Source organism: Osmia lignaria, chromosome 2 (assembly GCF_051020975.1).
Source record: "Osmia lignaria lignaria isolate PbOS001 chromosome 2, iyOsmLign1, whole genome shotgun sequence".
In the NCBI taxonomy this organism is placed as follows: Eukaryota; Metazoa; Arthropoda; class Insecta; order Hymenoptera; family Megachilidae; genus Osmia; species Osmia lignaria.
This window is the reverse complement of record NC_135033.1, coordinates 5796795-5818490: the sequence shown is the minus strand read 5'-3', so window position 1 is coordinate 5818490 and position 21696 is coordinate 5796795. Positions and strand designations below refer to the sequence as shown.

General features: G+C 45.8%; 1 protein-coding gene across 1 annotated transcript in view; it reads right to left on the bottom strand.

Annotated features, from left to right (window-relative positions):
* The window catches only part of Su(var)3-3 (lysine-specific histone demethylase Su(var)3-3), a 92165-nt gene that overhangs the window by 68229 nt on the left and 2240 nt on the right, over positions 1-21696 (bottom strand). Inside the window, exons 3-11 of the mRNA XM_034327681.2 lie at positions 21460-21688; positions 21230-21381; positions 20995-21156; positions 20799-20915; positions 20546-20722; positions 20198-20458; positions 19980-20117; positions 19831-19904; positions 19602-19750 (exon numbers count right to left, since the gene is read on the bottom strand). Coding sequence (XP_034183572.2) covers positions 19602-19750; positions 19831-19904; positions 19980-20117; positions 20198-20458; positions 20546-20722; positions 20799-20915; positions 20995-21156; positions 21230-21381; positions 21460-21688 — 1459 coding nt within the window. The remainder of the gene's footprint in view (positions 1-19601; positions 19751-19830; positions 19905-19979; positions 20118-20197; positions 20459-20545; positions 20723-20798; positions 20916-20994; positions 21157-21229; positions 21382-21459; positions 21689-21696) is intronic.

The following is a 21696-nucleotide window of genomic DNA, read 5'->3' as shown; positions in this document are numbered from 1 at the left end:
CGTTTAACCGAAATCGCATTTCGATCGACGACGAATAATTTCGTCAATTTACAAGTCGATGAATTTTTATACTTCGACGGGAGTTGAATCTGCTTTCGCATGAAAATTCATTACTTAACACCTTGTATCTGATTGATATCACAGGTAGATGCGTTTCCACGCAATAACATCACGAAGGACAACAATTTCCAGAGTAGCTGCACGCACACGATCATTGCATCGAGGCCTTCAATTATCGTAGAGTTCGCGAGTGCCGCTATTTTTCTCGCAATCTCGCATATCGATCGCTCGCGTGTACTCACGCACGGTTAAACGCCAGACACGAGACTCATTCGTAGCGTATATCAAGAAGGACGTAAAAATTCATTCGCAAAAGTGGATAAAAGATATACAGGTAAACGTGGTATGCTATCCAGCTGTTTCCTGTCTGCCTTCTAATAAACCTCGATAAACAATTGTCCGAAGTTAGATAAAGATCAGCATGTGTCACTTACTAAACTACCCTTGTAAGAGGCCCATTTTACCCGTCATACGGGCCAAATTGCTTTTCACCTGAAATTACAATAATGATCGAACGCAGGTGACGGTCCGTATACACCGGCTGTCTCCTACTTTTTTATCTCCTACTTTACGCGCGACAACGATCAAATTGCGAAAATCATCGAGCATTTATCGAATCGTATCGAATCGGTTCGTGGCAGCAGGACACGTAAAGGCACGTCGAACCGGTGTCGAGCAATTTGTTGTCACCGCGATAAATCAAGGACCGCGAGCGAATAAATATTTGCGCTTCGACGGTTATAGTTGTTACGCTCAATTTGAAGATCGTTATCAGCTAACCAAGTAGGTGGCGTGTTTTCGATCTGACTCTGGCCGGTTCCGGCGATATTCGCGATGCTAATCGATCGTCATACCGGTGCGGCGAACTTTTTAATAACCGACGCGTGTCGTTGCAACAAAGGCCGGATGATAAATAAACAGGGGTACCGGCATTAAACACGACCACCCTGCGTTCGATGCATACGTTAAATCGGTGGTCAACGGTGGAACGAGAGCGTCAAGAGCCGCGTTTCGCAAACGGCGAGTAATTAAATCAAAGTCGCGAGCGTGTCGGGCAAACGGGTCCCCCCCTCTCTTTCTGGTCAACGGGAACCAGACCTGGTTCGGTCGTGTTAAAAACGTTCGTCACGTGGGAGGACGAAATATCCCATTGTCCTCGAGTCTCGATCAATCACCCGTTGAGACCGTCCACTGCTTGAAATTCATAATCTTCAAAAGAGAATAAATAACGGTGACGTTATTCCCTTACGAGACGCGTTGTTCGTGAGATATACGTAGGGTGTTGAACAAGTTCTGAAATTTATTTTCCCTGAAAATCTACGTTTTTTTCTTTTTTTTAATAACCATCGCAGACAAAGTTAAAGAGATCTTTTTAAACAGCCTGTATGGAAGGACCAAATCACTAATTTATTTGAAAGCCCAACAAGCATCGTACCGTAAGGAACACGTTACTTGATGCATGTCCGACGTCATCGCGAATCCCGCCCGATGTAGCGAGCAACAATGTCGTATCGAAATGTCAGATCACAAAGACGCGTCTTGTCAGAGCGGATCGGTACGAGATATTTTCTGGTCGTATGGCGGGCTCGGGGTTATAAGCGAAGTTAACTCCATACCGCGTGTCTACAAAAGACAATCCTCGCGACCCGAGTCTCGCTCTAATGCCCCGAGCGATGTCTCGCTGATGCCGGGGCCTCTGAATACATTAGACAGACAGACGTACTCGAAGTAACCCGATGAAGGTGGAGGAGAAGAAAGAGTTAGAGAACGATACGAAGGAAGAGGGGATGGATAGAGGAAGGCAGCCACACGCGGCCTGGATCGAGACACGTTCTCCGTTAACTGTATGCACAAGTTGGAACAGCTATGGCAGAGGTATACCGGTAAGCTCTCGATCCCTTTTGCTCGGTAATCCGCGAGAGAACTGGAAATTATATGGTAATGAAGTGCTTCTGGAACGCGTGGTAACGGCGGCGGGTCGCGACTTGAAAGACAATACGATTTTACTCGGTGAATTTGATAGAGTAGCAGGCGACGATGCTGGCAGAGGCTGCATCTTTGCACCGGCGACGTTGCAACGATGCAAGCAATCGGGGCTCTGAGTGCAGTTCCTGGTATTTGATATCGACATAATCGGCGAGCCGACACTAAATCCAACCTCTGCTTTTCCCTTCGCGAGAGAAACGCGGATTCCGCGAGGAATCCTCCGTATCCTCCTCGCGCATTGCCACTGATCGCAGATTTAGCTGAACAGCGATTAAAAATTAGATTGTTTTTAAAAAACCGTTGTTTCGAAATAGTCAATTCGATATGCAAGAACCTAATAGATCCGCGATCTGCGGACAACCTTTCTTTTCGCCTTCGAGAAGACAGCTCTTGCCTGAACTACTACGTGTTACATCGCGTCTCGTCGTGTTTCTCGATTCCGCGAGAGCCTTACACGCGCCATTCATTCCGAGAGGGGACGCGGAGGCGAAGAGTTTTCGAGCGGACGGGAACGTATTGCGAGCAAGGGGACGGGAGATTTGTACGCGGATCCGACGGTGTCGCAGTAAATTCTTGCGGTCGACGGGGAAATTCGTTCGACCGGAGTGGATCGCGGATGGACACAGCCAAGCGGATCGCGGGAGGAATTACAATATCCGGGAGCGTGGGTATTTTCGGGAGTTGCCCCACGAGCCGGGATCCGTCGATTAACGCTGCGGAAACGAAAAGTTCGGTGACGGTCCGCGCTCGACGTATAAATTACCGAGTTCAGGTGAAAAATCACCGGTAATCTCGTACGGCGCGTATTTTATTCGGAGGCATTAGCGTCTAGGTAATTTTCGGTATACGGGGTGGGCCATTTTAATCAATCTACCAAGAATATCTTAAAAAATTATTAATAGTACTGTCTAAGTATCTAACTATCTCGTTAACGGTACCTTTTTAACAAACCTTCCAATAACTTATGTGTATGTAACATTTTTTCTTTTTTTTCATATTATACCCGTAGAGTATAAAGAGAACTTTTGAGCGGAAAAATGTTGGATCTCCGTATATATACATATTTGTATATATAGAGGCGGCTGATAAATGCCACGACGATACACACGCATAAATCTCGCGGCATTTTCAGAGTTGGGTAGATAGGCGGAGGCTAAAAATATCGTGGTAACTTGACGGGACCGCTTCGATTGGTTAGAGAGGCTGCTGTCTCTCTTCTGTTCAGGACGAAACTGGCCTCTCGCAGGTAGGCACGAAATATACGCGGGCCACAACGAATTTATAGTGCGCCGGTTAATATGCGTGGTCCCCTTGACCCGCATGTTCTTCTTACCCCATAAATCGTGCCGGGAACGAGCACGGAATACTAAAACACTTCGATCCTCGTTCCCGTTTGCTCAAAACGAACGCGAATCTCATTTTCCGGAAGAGCGGTAACCGTTTCGCGAACGATCCCTAAGCAAACTCACACGTAGGCGGACGGTTACGCTGATTCGTTCGTTCGCAACAATAGCCGACTTGGGGAAACGGGGATCAATGCGAGTGGATATCGGTGTAAGCTGCGATCCTCTTGCCCCAGCCTCTCGACGCTTTAAATCGCCATCGAGCCGTGGAGGGGTGGAGTTTGACTGCTAAAAGGGTTGAGACGGTTAAAGCGAAAACGAGCGATACGAGTCGACGCGTAATCTCCTTAACTCCGCCTGAGAACCCTTTGACCCCTTTCGAACCGCGTTGTTCTCTTGAATTTTTGCTTTTACCCCTTCCCTTCATCCCCGAAAGGCTCAGATGGCGAGCCGCGAACCCCCGAATTCCGCGAAGAAACTTCGAGACAGTTTCTTCGGGAAAGTTACCGCTAAGTTTACGCTGGGGTTCAGCGAATAAATTTCAATAGAGGGAGATGGTTAAGAGGGAAGTAAATGCGTTTGGTTAATTGTCGCCAATTTTCCACCTGTTATCCAGACTGTTCAAAAACGCCCTGCTGCATACGGTTATCTTTCGATTCGAAGCATTGATTCTCCTGCAGTACGCTACAAGATGTTCGTTTTCGCCGGGTGCCGTTTAAGAGGGCTATAAAACACGGGAGCGGATATCGCGAGCGAACGCGAAACGCGACGGAAGACGGAGCAATATGTGGACGCGTGCAGAAATGCAAGCATGTATAACAATTACGTTAGAGAGCGGCGAGAGGCGGGACGGGACATGGTACGAGGTAAACGTCGAGCGGCGAGGTAAGTGAAATTTATTACAAGACGCGTCGTAATAAATTCCACCTATCTCGCGACTCCGCCGCGAACACTTCTTTAATTAAAAGCAGGAAGCTGAGCTCTAACGGGCTGCTAATTAATCGAAAGATTGTTTTATCTTATCGACGCCGGTATAAGGAGGCGGTTTCCCTGGCCGATGCCGAATTCTAATAAAAAGAAAAAAAAAAAAAAAAGAAAGAAACTATCCGGAGGAGGACGAAAGTTTTGGCCTGTCGCGCGTTCCACCGATCGAACGAGAGACAAGGAGGCGAATCGGGAGGAAGGTGGAAGAAGGAAAGTTAGTTGGCCAATCCATTACCTGGACGAACTGGTCGCCGGACACGCCGGCGGCCTTCGAATCCGTGAAATCCACCGGCGAAACCCGCGACGCGAATAAATTCGCGAACCGAGCCGCCTCGCGCGACAAATTCGTCCCACCGAAGAAGAACGACCGTTCGACTCACGGAATATGTTCTCGTGTCACGATAAATCCTGACGTTTAATGCCGCGACGCTAAAACGTCGTAACTTCGTCATCGTGGAAAGTACAAGTTAAAAGTTTACAGCGAAAGATGTCATTTTTACAGTCACTCGAAAACCTACCCTCAACCGTTGCATCTCTCGAAACGATATCTCCTTCCGTTTCGAAAGCGATACATTCACCTTGCATTTATCGTCCGTTCGTCGATTATCCATCGCGTACCGGTTATATTTCCCGGCGGACGAATCGAGAGACGAACAAAAGGCCGCGATGGAACGGGCCGGGCCAAAACGGCCGCGAAAGGATGAATGAGAGTGCGGCTGAATAAGAGGACAGAGAAAAAGTTGGGCAATCCATTAGCCGGGCTTACCAACTCGCTAGACGTCGGCCCATGAAAACCGCGACTGCACGAAACTCTCGCGTCAAAGAGCTCGGCTCCAAGACGCACTCTTTTTTACCCTACTGTTTATCAGAGAGTTCCTTCTCTTTCTCTCGACGCACCGGATACCACCATAGTCGCCACGGGACGACGTCGACGGAAACGCGGAAGAGGATGCGTAAAAAGATGCTTGCGAAAAGGATATCGCGAAAGTTTGCCAATCCATTATGCCGTCAGATCGATTGAGATTGAAATTTTTCTGTTGTACGAGGGGAGAAAAAGGCGTTTCCGTCTCGAAAACCGCATGCCGGGCGACCGCTAGCGAGAACACTGATCGCCGATCATCTCGCCGCCACCTAGTGATCGCCGGCCCGAACTAAGGCGTCCGCGGAGACGAAACCCTCCTGTCTTCCCCACCACTTAAACGCCTACATTGTCGAAGATGCACTAAACTGCAGTTTAGAACCGCCCCTGCACCTATGCGTCAAGTTTCATTGGACGAACGATTGGTGACTCGGTGCAACAATCAACACCAACCACCGTGTCTAAAACAAATCATGAAACTTCCATTTGCTGTCGTAGAAAAATAAGGTTTTACGATCGAGTCGCATCGGATGCCCACGCGACCGTATAAATCTTGCGGCGCGAAAATAATAGATGGAATCGCGAGAGGAACCTCCGCCCATAAAGAGAGCTCATAATCGCGTTGCATCCGCTAAGCGAGCCACGACTTGGCTCCGGTTGACCGCTTTATCGGCCAGGATTCTCTGGAAAGCCTGACGAGCGCGTCCTTACAGCCTGGTACCTCGATGTTTACTGGGATCCATTCGGTGTACCGCACTCGGTGTGTACACACGAGGAATCGAGGCAAGGCAGAGAGCAACGGTCACGCCGGGCTGATGAAGTGGTTCAATAAAACGTATCAATATAAACGATTCATAGTGGTGGACGGGAGGCACGCACGCGAGCACAAGCGAGGGAGGGTGTTCGATGAAGAAGAAACGTAATCGTAAGAAGAGGTAAGTTGGCCGATCCATTATCCAGGGATGCTCGGTGTCTGCCTCTCCGGAGCTTGCCAAAGGGTTTCGAACCGGCGAGTAAAACCGAGTCCAAGTATGAATTTTAATTCGACCCTCCGCGGTCTAAATTCCTTTGATCCTTATATTTTTTTACGCAAAAGTTGTGCTGCTTTATTTCTTTCCCGTTCTACGCGAAGATTAAAGGATCCTAACTAGACTGAGCGACGGTAGAAATACTTTCGGGCATAAGTAGCCAAAGATTAGGAACTTTTGTAAGTGGAATGTGTACTCTATCACTGTCGAGTCCCCGGGGGCCGAAATTTCCCTCCGGTCCGCCGGTAACTCGGGAACAATTGATAGCTGGAAATTAGAATTTAAATTTCGACTCGGGAAGTTGCGTCAAGGCTAAATCCGCAGGGGCGGCCCCTTTGTGGCGATGTCCGCGCTTCTGCATACATTCTCGCCCGATAAATATACTCTTTGGCAGTATAATCCAGCTCCACGCGGATTCCACCAAGCACCGGTAGCTTCTGAGAACCTGCCCGAAGCTTTGAGGGAACGGGAGAGAACGAGAGGGAACGCGTTGTTACTCCTCGGACGCAGGCAACAGCACGCACGTCGAGGTGGTTCCTCCCTCGACGTTTCACCCCTACCATTCCCCATATATACCCGTCGCTTCCCTTGCTCCTTTTTCGCCTCTTCTTCCCTCTGGAAACGGGCTGTGTTACGCGAGCCGCGTCGGGACTCGCGCACGCACCAACACGCCAGCCAGGAAATTGTTTCTATTCTTTCCCTTTATCCTTCTTCGTCTTCCGTTCGCGCTTCTTCATCCCTCGCTTTGTCGTCCTACGCGAGACTTGTCTCCCTACGGCACTGCTTACAGATTGCGTACAAATAATCCGTGGAATTGACTGCGCAGCGATACCTCTCTGTCAGCCCTCGATTCCTCGTATTCCTCGCGGTAAACCTACCCCAACGATCATTAGAGAACTCTGAGTACTTATTACAGGTACTTAAGGTTCCCATTAGGAGGGGGGGGTTAAATTTTGCGTTGAATGCAAAACGAATTTATGTACTCACGGACGGGTACCCTTACATTCAAATTCGAAATCAGATAAACCCTTAGTTTCGAGAGTTCCAGATTTTAGTGGTCGATCTGACGAGATAAAAGAAGCCAACAACACCGAGCCAAGGGTATTCGAACGAACCCGTACATCGAAGACAAAGGATGTCGGGAATTCCGAGTCGCCCTTGAATAAAATCGACACGGCCCCGAGCCGAAATTTTTCAGGTACCTCAGTCTCCCTGTTAATTGCGTTTTCCCCGTCGTTTGAAGGAATTCCTTATCGGTATCGCGGGATCGTTGACGAAGCGGATGCTTCTGTAGCACGGCCGAGTAATTCGTTTAGCCGAGGAACGAACAACGTGGCATTCGACGAATCCCAGCCTCTTTTTGCCCGGTTCTGTTCTTCTTCTTTTCCCGTTGCTTCTAGCCACGGTACATTTTCATCCCCGAGTAAGCACTCTTCATCTATATTAAATAACGTTTTCACGGTTTCCTGTTTTTTTTTTTTTTTTTTTCCCTACACCTTTTCTCGAGCGATCGCCGAGCAAACTGGGTTTTTATCCCGTGGCTAATCGAATATCCATTTCCGTTATTAATGGCATTCCAGTTAACTGGTACGGCCGCACCGAGGTCAATAAAGATATACAATAGAGGGCCGAAAGAAGAATTTATAGAGCCATAAAGCTTGTCTCTACATGCGTTGCCCGGTTATATCCCGGCAACTTAAGGACCTAGCATTTGCTTGGACGGTCATTCCGCTCGGTCGCGGATATATTGGAAAAAAGTTGCCAATCCCCTGCTAGAATTCCGCTGCGTTTTTGCCGTTGAACCGCGGCCCCGCTCGACAATGTACACGGGGCATCTCGCAAGATTAATGGCGACGCGTCTACACCTACGAACCACGTTACTTTGTACTTATGTGTACGTCGGGCCGGAAAGAAATCTGCTGTACGGATTTGTCGCGCCACGCTACGATCGTCATCGTAGCGCGGATTAACTTCATGTCGACGAATTAATTCCTTCGAACAATTAGGGGGGTCGCGGCTTTTTCTGCGCCGGAGCAATTAGGGAGGAATTGATGTGATTTCGAGGGTGAAGGAATAATTACTGGACAGCTCGTATGGCGAATCATTTAGGAAAATATTTTAGGAACGAAGGATTGTAATCGCGTGTTCGTGAATTAGAATACCTCTGACTATCGCGTTCAAAACGTGTAACGATGGAAAGGCTTGATTTTCGATTTCGGTAAAGACAAAAGAGAGAACGAAAAGAGGATATTTGTTGGCACAGTGGTACGCGACGATGAGTAACGACGCATCGTTGCGGTGTTGGTCGAGGGATGCGATTCGCATACGCGCCGCGAGTACACGGTACCCCATCTGCGGTGCAATCGTCCGTCGAGTCTCTCGTTAAATCCAAACAGGCGAAATTCGACGTGGCCGCGCAATATAATATAGTATTGTAAAGCAATATCTCGTGAAAGGAAGCGATGGTGGTGGTGATGGTGGCGGCAGGAGCAAACAGGTTTTTCGAGCGGAGCCCCGAACGACGACGACGTATGCTTTGCTGCGCGGGGTGCAATAAAAATTTTTTAATAAAAAGCCTCACCTGCACCGCGGCCGATTTGTTAGCTTCTTTGTGGGATCCCTTCGACGAGGTTGGACGAGGACAGAGAGAAATGGTAAAAGGGAACGAGAGGTAGGTAAGAACGAAAGAGAAAGAAATAGAAGGTCCGTGGTAGAAGAATGAACGAAGAGAAAGAAAGAAAGAAAACGGCGCCATTATGACGTGCGATTGGACTTTGCTGCTTGTTTGGTAGGAACGTATCACGTGTCAATACTTTCCCTTTTCGTTCTGTATGTAAATTTCGAGCCCCATGGGGGCGCGAGGGCAGCATCAATCAATGACAGACGGCAGCTGATTAAAAATTGCGCAACACCATGAATTATTAATGCGACAATAAACGTGCAAATTCCGGTACACCACCCCGTGTATGTGACCGTCGTTTCCAGTAACGGGTGAATCGAACGAAAGTAAATTGCCGTTCGATCTCGACGCGATCCGATCACGCGTGTTTATTATCCAACGATTTCCTCGAATTAACCCTTGTACACCGAACGTGGAACTCGATTCGACCCGACTACAACGATAGAATTATATATATACATATATATATATATAAAATGCAGGGAGATTTATTTGCAAAGCTCGTTATCGCTTTCGAGCTGAGCAAACAGAAGGAGAATCACAGTTTCGCGCGTAGCGAGCGTTCCTCGAACCGCAAGCTAACTCCTTTTCGTGCGGTCAGCCCGGAGGAGATAAACAGAAAGGAAGATGAAAGCGTACAAGTTCGAAAAACGCGGACCGATGAAATACGCGTTACACGATTGGAAATCCTGATCGGTAGATCCGAGGATGCTTCGTATAAATTGGAAAAAAGAACATCGACGGTATATTTCCCTGAGGCGGTACGGTTCGGTCGCGCGTTCACCGGTCGTACGCGCGCTTCCTGGAGGGGTTGCACGTTGACACGCACGAAGGGGGGTGAAGGGAAGGGAGTAAAATCGGGATATTTCGTAAAACGACCAGCAAGCGTCGCGGTCGCGTCGTCGTATTTTACACACGGGCTCTGGTGCGCGGAACCTCCCACACAGGTAGTTATCTCGGTGACTTAATACCAGGTAATGTGCTCTCCAGTTACATCTCAGCCGATCTGGCTGGCTCGCCAGGGCTCGTCTCGTCTCTCCTCTCACCTTTTTCCCCCCTTTTTCCTCTCTGTTTAGCGACCAGGTCTCGAAGGACCGGGCCGAGAATAAGGCCAGGCTAGAATGCTACGGGTGGAAGAAAATTGAAGAACAAAAAGGGAAGAATGGTGGAGAGGTGTTGAAGTTACTCGATCCCCGTTCCCGTAAACCTACGCGATGCGACAAAGCGATCAGTACTCCTCTGGTACGGATAGTTTATTATCGCCGGGCTATTCGCTGTGCACACATTTTCATTGTGGGAACGAGGAGACGAGGTCGTGGGTAATAAGAATCCCGGTGCCGGGATTAACGATGGATATTCGAAACTACTTAAATCGTTTTACGAAATCAATTTTATTTTGAAACGAAAATTTCAATTCAAAAATCCTTATTTTTGTAAGAAAGAAGTTGCAAGGTCTCGAGCAATTTAACGCATGGGTTCACCCAGCGAAACCCGTCTGGCAACATCTACAGGACTCACGTTGAATTTCATTCTTTCTTGTACGGATCGGAGGCAACGCGAACGATGGAACCCTACGATGTTTGCGGAGTAGTTTAAAGGGTGTTGCCATTAAAACGACCTGGCTCCAAGTGTAAATCTTCCGTTTAAAGGCCCGAGGAGAATGTGTTAACGAACCGAGTACCCTAAACACACGCATTGTTCGAAGCCGTGCGAACAACTTCGAACGAAGGGCGGCAAACCTTAACCCTATGCAATCGAAATTTTATTTTTTAACATTCTCCTAACCGAGTAGGTTGAAGCTATAAAACTTGGAAAGTGAAAAACATTGGCAAGAATCGAAGAAGCGACGCATTTTCGCGAGACTTCGATATTCCTGACTACACGAAAGGCGCTGATAGATTGTCGGAATCGATCTCCCGAAGGACTGACGAGCAACGCGTCGCCCGAGCTAAGAATCTGGCTAAGAAAAGCAAGCCAGAAGAGAATTGAAGAGTAAGGAGAAAAGAAAGCTCGAGGGAGGCGCTGAAGATACTCGATCTCCATTCCCGTAAACGTAGACGACGCGACAAAGCGATCGAGTCTAAGTCCCCGAGGACGGTTTATCAGCAACGCTCTAAAACTGTTCCCTTCGACGACAACGAGATCGTACGTGCAAGAAAGACGATACGAGTAATCTCGAGGTACGCACGATTAACGGCGCGATTTTCTACGCGCGGATTACGCCATTAACGCGTTCAACACTGTGAGAACCGCAGATCGGCACCGTGAATTCAATATAATCGAACAATTGAAAGAGAAAAAATTAATTTAAAGAGGTTCTAGGTTCTTCATGCTTCTCTTTCAGGAAGAGAAATCTACTTTGCCCCTGCGTTACCTCCACGATGTACGGAAAGTATCAAATATAAATCTATCAACAGTCTCGTTTTAGATAAGAAAAAGAAAGTAAAACAACAAGAATCGTAGATTCAATGAAATGTCAAGTGTTAAGTGATTCGAGGAAAATGATTCGACGTTAACCTTAAGCAAACGCGGCGAGCAAGAATGCAATCGAAGCACGAGCGTGTAGATTTTCTCGCGATGAAAAGCACGAGCCGGTCGCGAGAGGAAGTTGCGAAAGTTCACGTCGAGCAAAGTAGCGAAACGTTTCCCTTTCGAAAGGTTTCAGTGGCTCGGTTATCTGGCCGGAATCATCAGCGGCGATTATCGCAGTGGAAAAGTGCTCGGTAGACGTAGAAACCGGCGGGTATCTCGTGAAAAATCTCGACACCGGGCAAATAAAGCGTCAAGAGAACGCGTTCTATTTACAGTACGCGACAGTTCACAGTATTGTGTTGGCCCGTGAGAGCATCGGCACCGTGGATCGCACCTAATAAGAATCGAATCCGTACGAGGCCAGGAAGCTGAGGCGAACGCACGGTTCGGGTACTTTTAAAACGGTGCAAAACGATGCTACATCGAATCCTACGACTGTCAGCCAAGTTAACCTATCGACAGATAGAGTTTCACCAGGGACGTAGTCGCCTCGCGGCGGCCGCTAGGTTGACATTAAACCTGTGGATATTTATTGTTACGCGTCGAACGAGCCCGGGGGAAGGAAAACGCAGATACGCGCGAAACGTTTCGAGGTCGTTTATTCGAGAAATTGTTACATAAAACATGAACCACGGAATCGAATTCTCTCTGCTTGGCATTTCCAAGCAAATACAAATAGCCCGCGGAGAACGAGACCGTCACACGCAGAAGCCTTAGGTAATGTTAAGAACCACTGTTGACAAAACATTCTCGAAATTCTCGGAATATTTGTACATGTGTGCCCGGTGTTGCATTGATAGGAACAAACAGCGATGTCCGGTGCTTAATAGTCAATTTGGAAATTTAAAAAATGAATTCAAAGTATCGAAAGATTCTGGCTATTAACAATCTTCATAAATAATTGCTGCCTTCTTCCGATACCATCAGACCCCACTGAGCGGGACGGTTGTTGCTGTTTCGGATCGCTACCGAGTAAACCACGATCGAAGAAAAAGATTAATGATTCCCGCGATTTCTCGTGAATTTATCGTTAAGGGAGCAATTCCCCCGGCAAATTTGGACGCCATTAACGATATTAAGAGTGCTTGCCCTTCGCCTGGCCGAGCTTCCGGTTTAATAGCCCTTTCAGAGGCTCTACCGCGTCGAATTCATCATCGAGATAAACATCGGTTTTTCAGCGGATAATGTTTCACGTTCGGGAGGATACTGTCGACCGATCGTTAATTATCGTCCACGATGCACGTCCCGAACTTTTCTATCGCTGCTTTTAATGACCGTCGTTAGAGATGAACGGCTAAGTTTTACGAGGAGCATCGGGTGGCAGATTGAAAGCGGCTGCTGACCAGGTGCCGGTTCCTACCAGGCGACAGCAATCTGCGCCATCTGCCAAATCAGTCCCCCTCGGGCTGCTCTAAATTTTACTGGAAATTATTTCGACTGACCCACGTGCACCGACGTAAACGACTCTTCATTAAACCCTTTGCTATAATTACACTTGGAACGGGGACGAAAAAAAGAAGTTCCTTCAACGAGAAGCTTCGAACAGATGAGGCAAGCTTAGGGAGGAGAATTCAACCCTTTCCGCTTGACTTACGGGGAAAAGACCCCATCTAATTTCGTGGAATATTGGGTATAGACTTCAAAGACGCTAGTTTTCAGTCAAGAATGCACCCTAAAGGATGCTGAAAGCCCACGGTGATCGTCGTATGGCGTGTGGCCGGGCATTAACATATAATGGTCATCGTCATTCTTCTGACCGTCGCGTAGGGCTCGGTTTTAATCATTCTCGGTCGCCCTGTCACGTAATCCCCTTTAGAAACGATTGTCGGGCAAAGATTACCGGGCATTAATTTGAAAAATATAGCTGCCTCCTCCGAGACGAGGCGTGAACTTATTAGCCAAACACACGAACTATCTTCCTATCTTTCGATCATTACACTAGACGTTCAAAGTTTTCAACTTCGAATTTATATCAGGAGCCGAGGAAACTTGGAACGAGGCTATCACTGAGACATGCGATACCGAACTACCGATTCGAGTTCCCAATTTCATTGGCTAACCTTTCGCAGGAACTCTGTCGCTCGAATTATTCGGATAACTTAAGGTCCACCGTTAATTCCTTGACTGGAACTCGAGTTCCATTTGCCAATGAGCGTAAGTAAGAAAGGAACCGGTGGAACCTCCAATTAGGATGGCGGTAACGAGTTTAATTAAAACGGCGGATACGAACAGGACACGGAAGTTGGGAAAGACAGTTCGTTGGATTGTTTTCGATGGAAATCTGAGACATAAAAGAGACGTACCAGCCGAAGGGGAGAGATTGAGAGTCGAATGATTCGTTGATCACCGAGACGAAAATCTGTTTAGCTTCTCGCGCTGGGGTGCCAGAAGCTCGAGCTGCAGCATCAATTTTCCCAGTCACTCGGTGGATGTAATTTACGGTACTAATGTATACAAATTTTGGAACATTTTCAACGGTACGAAATAACTATTCGGACCTGTCTGCTTATCTCGATCCTTCGAGCAAATAGAATTCACGGAATGGACTCCATTTATGGTTTTGATAGGGTTCAAGAAACTCCGGTTCAACCGTCTAATTTCAATTAGAATATCCGTAGTTAAATGCAGGAAAGGTTCGCGCAGGTGATTATATTCAGAGACGAGATGTTACGAAAGTTTTCGAGTCCGCAGCTGGCAGCGATAATTTCGCCTACACGGTAATCAGGTTGGAACCGATGATCGATGAGCCTGCCCGGCTAATTGAGAACGAAATTCCCCACGAAATAACTCGACCGGTGATACACGCGATATTTGGTACATGGTGTCTCGAGGAAGAAGAAAAAGGAGAGAGGAGAAGAAGAGGGTAGCCCCATAAATATGTACTCGCGGGCTGGACAGTACGAGGCGGGCATAACCGATGACAGATTGACAACACGGGTTATACAAAGAGCACGAGGGAAATAATTCGTCGGCTCGACAACTTCACGGCCCTTAACTTACTCTCCGCGACGTTACAGTACATCTATCGGCGACTTAACGCGCCGCGTCAAGGAAATCCAGTGTGCGGTGCGCGAGCTCGGGAAATTTAAACGCGTCGTTCCGTTCGACGCGAGCCTCGACTCGCATAGCTTTGTTATCGTCTCGAATGCATCCAAGCTTTTTCGCGCGTAAACAAGCTGCCACCCTCGAAAGTTGATTAACCCACATGCAGCGAGACTTAACGTTCCCTTGCAACCACGAATAAAATCGTCTCGATAAATAAAGCGTATTAAATGCGGTCGAAGTTAAGCGTCTCGTTAGTTAAGCGTCTGAGAGAACGATTCAATTACCCGAACCGTTTTCCAGCCAACGCGTTATTAATCAATGGTTTCGAGGGTGTAGGCTGATATCGGTCAATCTTGAGAACCTCGAGAGACCAGCACGAGGTCTATCTCCCATTCACGGTATACCTATTCAGGTATATCGTGATCTAATGCCTCGTAGACGACCTAATTACAATCCGACCGCGAGCCAGCACATTTCATGCTGACACGTAATATTCCTGGTGAATCGACTTATCATTCCTGGCTATCCTCCGATCTCTGATCAGTATCATCAATTTCGTCCATTTGCATAAAACAAGAACTCGGGTGATGCAAGCAAAAAGATGGAATAATATTTTCTAACCAAAAGGAAGAACTAAAAAAAAAAGAAGAAATTCTACATCTTACGACAACGGTTGATTAACAAACTAACCGCGAATAGCGTATTTCACCTCCACTTACAGATGCAAATGAATCGTTCGAACCGACTGTTAACCCCGTGAAAAGAATAAAGAGAAGGTAAAGAACTGAAAGGACAATTGAACGATGTCTCAACGTCGACGATCCCTGGCAGAAAGAGTTCTAAAGCTTGCGTACACGGGGAACGTCCGCGAAAACCAAAGTTGCACGCGAAAGAAGGGTAAAAAGAAGGGGAGCAGGAAACGTGGTAAAGGATATCGAAGCGACGCGACCGCGACGGTACGAACGAAGGCAGGAGGACTTAATCCGGGACGCGTGTCGGCGAACCATTTGTTCGAGGGCAGAGGAACGAGCGGCGCTAAGAAATCGCCTCGTTGACACTTCACGGGCGATAGGTGACGTTAAGAAGAGAAATCACGCGGATCACGAGCAAAGAGGAAGAGGAGCCGAGAAGAGAGGAGAGTAGAGGTCCAGGATAGACTGTATCGACAAGGTACCCTACCGCGTCGTCGACACGGATCGAGCGCTGTAAATGGTAAAGACACAAACATCCAGACAGCCTTATGGTACAGTGTACATCGACGTGAATGGATGCCTTCGCTCGATTAACAGAGAATTGTATTGAAACTTGGTAGGACTAAAGCTCGGGACATTAAAATATAAAAATTCGAAAACTCGAAATACTAAAAGTTAAACTACGCTTCAGGTGTTAAAATAAGTAGCATAGAGACGAGTGTGTTTTACTGTCTACAAGGGATCGTTGCACGCGACTGTACCTGTGTACACACGGTGTGTGCACAGATAGGCCGAAAGTGGTCATGGGAAAGGTATCGGTGCGTTAAGGCCAAGACTGGATTCCGCGGGGCGAGGCCGGCTCGTTGGCGGGTAGGAGTGTACAAGGTCTTCGATACCTCGTAAATTACCACTCGGGGGCCCCCTTTGCCGTCCAACTTCTCGGCTCAACTAATGTTAAGCTGCCTACGTTTTCGTCCTCGTCGAGGAAACACACTCGCATCGGGTCCGAGTTCGACTCCGTCGAAAAACGCCGTTTCGACGACGCGTTCTATTTTAAACTTTTCTTTTTTCTTTTTTTTTTCCTTTGGGAAAGAGGGAGGGTAGGTAGAGCTTGTTTCGCCAAATGAGCCAGGATCGTTCGACCCGTCCAACCGATCGTTTATTTCCAGACTTCGGTAACACCGGTCGAATCGATCGAAGATCGAAGGCGAAAGCTCATTAAACCGCACCGTGGGATTCTATGCGCTTCTCCATATTCTTCGTTCGTAAATTTTTCTTCGGTCTGCCGAACATTATATTGGGAAACGCACCTGTGAACCAGCCTCGCAGACCATCAACGTGAGAGATCCTTAACTCGAACCTTGATTTCGATCTCGACTACGGACAATCTTTCCGGCTTAAACGACTGAGATTCTTTGGAAAGTTCCAAACTACCCTTCGTTTACGGTCCATTTTCCCATTAAAAATGAAAACACTAACACCAAAGTTTTTCTATTTTCTCTAAGACTTCGAGTAGAAGGGATATCTCTTTATCTTGCAAATAATCGCGGATAAATTACGGGAAATACCACGCTAGATAATGCGCTCGTTCGTATTCGAAACTCAGCAGAAATTCTCTCGCGACTAAACAATCGATGCATCTCCGGCACGCGTTGTACCATTCTGTTTTTACGCTGACAGAGCAGCATTCTTTTCGACTCGATATGTTTGTCTCGACCGGTACAACACGATCTCGTCGGGAACCATTTGGTAGTAAAATTCAGGAATGTATACCGAACCGTAGTCGTCATCGTGTCGCTCGACGATCTCGTCTTCCTTTTCGATCGGTCGTATACCAAAGAGTTATCGAGCTTTGTTCGCGACACGGAGGACTGGGCGCGTCCTCGGTGTTTTCGGTCATTCATTGGTTAGAAGGAAAAAACGTAGGCAGCACGATATTATACGCGTATATACACGGGTACGGTACACGTACCATCGAGCCGGATGATACCTATATACGTAGCCGGAACGAACGGGCCATTTACGATGTATCGAAGTCTTCTACACCGTTCGTTGACTCGGATCGTCGCATTCCATGCCATTCGTACGTCGCTACCAAAATTATATTCTCGTAAAGTCCGCGATCCATGTCTTCTACAACGACACCCTCGACGTTCGTTCTGAATGAACGCCTTCTAGAACATCCGCTGCTTTTTTCAGAAAACTTCTCGTTTAACGTGTTTTCAAAGCCACGATGCTTGGTTATGGTTTATACGAAACTACGATTTTCTTGATTTTCGCGAAAAAATTCGAGTGTTCGAAAGTTTCATCGCGATTCGAACGAAAGCAAAGAAATAGTAGGGAGAAAAGCATGATCAACGACAATCGAAGCGTACGAAGTAATGATGGGTAATACAGTATCGATATTTTTCAGTTCAAATATCGATATTTTGTAGCAAGAAGTTTCACTTATATGTTTATAATATTGATCTGAATGTATAGTTAATAAATAGTTATGTAAACGTAAATTAGACATAAGCTGTTAACAGAAGATCTGTATATAGGTTCTAAATAATCCTCGTAATAGATGCACGTCCAAAAAAATTAAAATATTAAGTATAATAATATGTTTATCATATATAAAACAAACTATTTGAATAGTCTATTTTTTACTGAACTTCACTTCTAATTTAATTGTACGTATTGATATCAATAATATCAATACTTTATTCCCAATTGATGTATATCGATACATATCGATGCAATTTAGAAATATGTCCATCACTAGTACAAAGTATCTGAAGGAATATTTCGGGCTAAAACGCTTTTTGGTCAGTGGTTATTAACCCTTCGGGCGGGTATTCGTTTGAAACCGAGAAGGAACCGATGGTCCGTAAAAATGAAGAAGGACCGCGAAGAGATTCGAGGCTCGATGGAGAACCGATTACATCGAGGATCCACCGTTGGGCCTTACCATTTCAGACGATGGGATTCACTGGACGGCCTATTGTTGTGCTTAATTTAGCGTTAAATTGTTTACATTTCATTAATCGCCGGGAAGAACCTGCGGCCGTACCATCGTCATGATCATCGATGCACGTCAGTCATGGACCGTGGGCACCGCTTTAATTTCGAATTGACCACCATGCCCGCGTACCATGGCCAACGTAAAGAACGGAACCTCTCGATGCGTCTCTTGTTTCAACGTCCGTTTGAAGGAGCACTCTCGGTCGAGTCACTCTCTCGCGCGGTTCACTCGATTGGTCGCCGTCCCGTTTCGCTCGTTCGACACCGGAGCAATATTGGAACTCGAGCTCGACTCGACCGGTTCGTTCGTTTACTGTCAATCGAGTGTACTTTGCAGTAGCGACACACGCGACCGTAGCATATTCCACCGGGTTACGGTCTATCGATACGCACCATCCACCAACGTCCACCATCGAGTATCTATTAACGCTACGTTTACCGTTCCACGTTTAGAGGAGACACGAGCTCTTCTACGCGATTCGTCAGTTTCGAATTCTCGCGGTTGAAACGATCCAGGACTTCCGGGTGTGCACCTTATTCGCAGAAATTGCGGGCAACTTTGTTGACTGACCGACGAGTCCTCAGGGATTAATATTTAAAAATCGTACTACTAGCATTAATAACATTGATATTGATTCGCTGCCACCGTCAAAGCACCGTCGATGCGTTTGATAATATTCGCGCGAATAATAATTTTCAATGAAGTTCCCTCGTTTAATGTAAATACTCGGAGCGGATGATTAGGAGAGACTAAGGACGAGCACCGTTAACTCGGACTCGTTGAGAGTTGGGAACAGAGAATCCTTGGACATTGTAAAATATGAAATCGCTTGATTATCTATAGTCATATTTCTCGCCGCCTTTGCTTTTGTTTAACGCATTAGTTGGCTCGAGCTACACGGCTACACGCTATGATCATAGTATAATTTCACATAATGAGAACTCTGGTAACCGAGATCGGTTAAAGGATATACCGACTATCTACACGGAATCTTGTGCTATCGACTTTCAATAAGGTTGATAAAGTCAACTGCACGGATACCCGAGTGCGAGACTATCCGACGCCTGTAAAGGAGATGCAACCCGCGAATAATTCACCCGTTATCTATACCATCTACTGGTTGGTTAAGCAATTTCTCGAGAACGTCGATATAATGCTGTGCACGGCTATCCAATGAACGGGGATGTTCAACGAATCGCGTATTCTCTATGAAATTAGAATGTTTTCGCGTGCTAAGCCGCGTCTCAATGAGTAACGCGTACGGTCAATAATAATTACGACCAATTTACGTATCGTTATAAGTAAAATTATTCTCATGGCGAAAACATCAGCTTATTTAGCGAAGCAAAACATTGGTTTATATAAGATATGGTCAAACAACTTACCTGTTAGATGACTGCCGGTGAACTCGAAGTCGTCGTCCTGGTCCCAATGTTTCAGGCTCAAATTCGACAGCGACGTCGCGTTGGCGAATTCCAAATTCGCAAAGTGCCAATCCAATATCTGACGATCCTTGGAGGAGAGATACACGTCGCTGTAAATAATACATAACAATTTTGTTTGTTAACCAATGTTTGGTACACAATATTATGAAATGTATTATATGGAAATTACCTGGGAGGAGCAGCCTCCAGCTCTTGTAATTTTGCTTCAATTTCCTTTTGCTGCTCCGCAAGTTGATCCCATTCCTAATACAAAGCGGTTAAGTAGAATATAATACATGATTACACCGCCTAAATAAGGATACCCTATTAAAATCGTACCTTACACGCATTATGAAGATCACGTAATTTCGAACGTAAAACAAATTCCTGAGTTATATCTCGAGTTTGTAATTTACTTTCGGTCATTTCTTTATACTGTTTATTTAATTCGACCAAACGATCCATAATCGCTATCATCTGTAATATGAAAACTTCAGTTAGATCTTAATCATAATAATTTTCTGAAAATTTCATGACATCGTTATAAATATGTTTACCCTATGTTGATTGGTGATAAGTCGACCTTGAAGCGATAAAACAGAACGCAAGTGAGCAACTTGACGTTGCTTGACACCTTGTTCTTGAAGACGTATCACCCATTCCAATGCCTGACCCAAGGAAACCGGTCGCGTGTTACCACCTTGTCCTGAACCAGCACTACCCACGTAATTAAAATCTAATTGGTGAGAAAGGTACGACGTTGCTTCTAATAACCGGTTAAATTCTCTTTCTACCATTTCATCTTTATCTTTCGGAACCTACGCGTGATAAAAGTATTAAAACTTCATGAGTAATTTTTTAAAACATTTAATCGTTACATTCATAAGAAAGATAATTATATTAACCGTTTGACCGTCACTTTCATACAACGGACACTTTTGTCGAATTTTGTGAAGTTCCATATTAATTTGTTTACTAAGAGTTGTTACAGGATTTCCACCTAACCCTGTAACTACCATAGCACCAAGGTCGGCTATGTACGACGATTTGCGAAACGTTGCAATACGACCACCAACACGATCCTGCGAAGCAAAAATATGTTTAACTATTCATATATATATTTTATATGTCCAAGGAAAAATTAAAAGCGATAATTACCCTTGCTTCAAGTACAATCACTTCTAAACCAAACTGTTGCATTTGTTGAGCCGCAGCTAAACCAGCAATTCCTGCTCCAATTACTATCACTTTACCTAACTTTTTAGTAGGTAATGGCTGGAATGAAAGATCGATGGTTTATACAGTGTAAAAAAATACAATATATAAAAGTGATCCATTATTAAAAATTCGTTACCTTAAGACGTTTAAACACGCCGAAATTGATAAAACCGTGCCTTTCTAAAAATGCATGAATTCGACGTGTCAATACAGGGTCACTATTATAAGGAGGTTCTATTGCTGGCAAGGCATTTTCAATTATTAACTGTTGTTTGGGATTTTCAAGCCATAATTGCAACTAAAATAAAAATACCCATAAGTAAGAGCCAAAAGAATCATTATGCATACATGTTTAAAATTAAATATTATACAAGTCTGTTTCTAATGTGGAGAAAAACTTTCTGAGTTTGTGGTGGGCCACCAGAAACATCAGGGAAACAGGCTGCTTCAGTAGAAGTTAGCTTATCAAATGGAAGACGGCTTTGAAATGCTGCACCTTCTAATCCATTAAGTAATTCTTTCACTATAATCCCAATAAATATACATTATAATTTATTTCTTCAAAGATGTATAATCATAGTTTAATAGAACATATATTTACCATGGGGATCTTCATGATCACTATCTTGATCATCTTCATCTTTCACTTCAAGTTTAGGTGCTGATGACGTAGGGATAGATGGAGGTACAGGAGTATCAGATTCCTTCTTCACTTCAGGTACAACCTTTTTCTCTGGTGTTACAAGCCCAGGTTTAGATTTTTCTGATGTATCTGAAGCATTTTCATCTTCTAATTGATTATACTTTTCCTCCATTTCCCTGTACTCCACCTATGTTC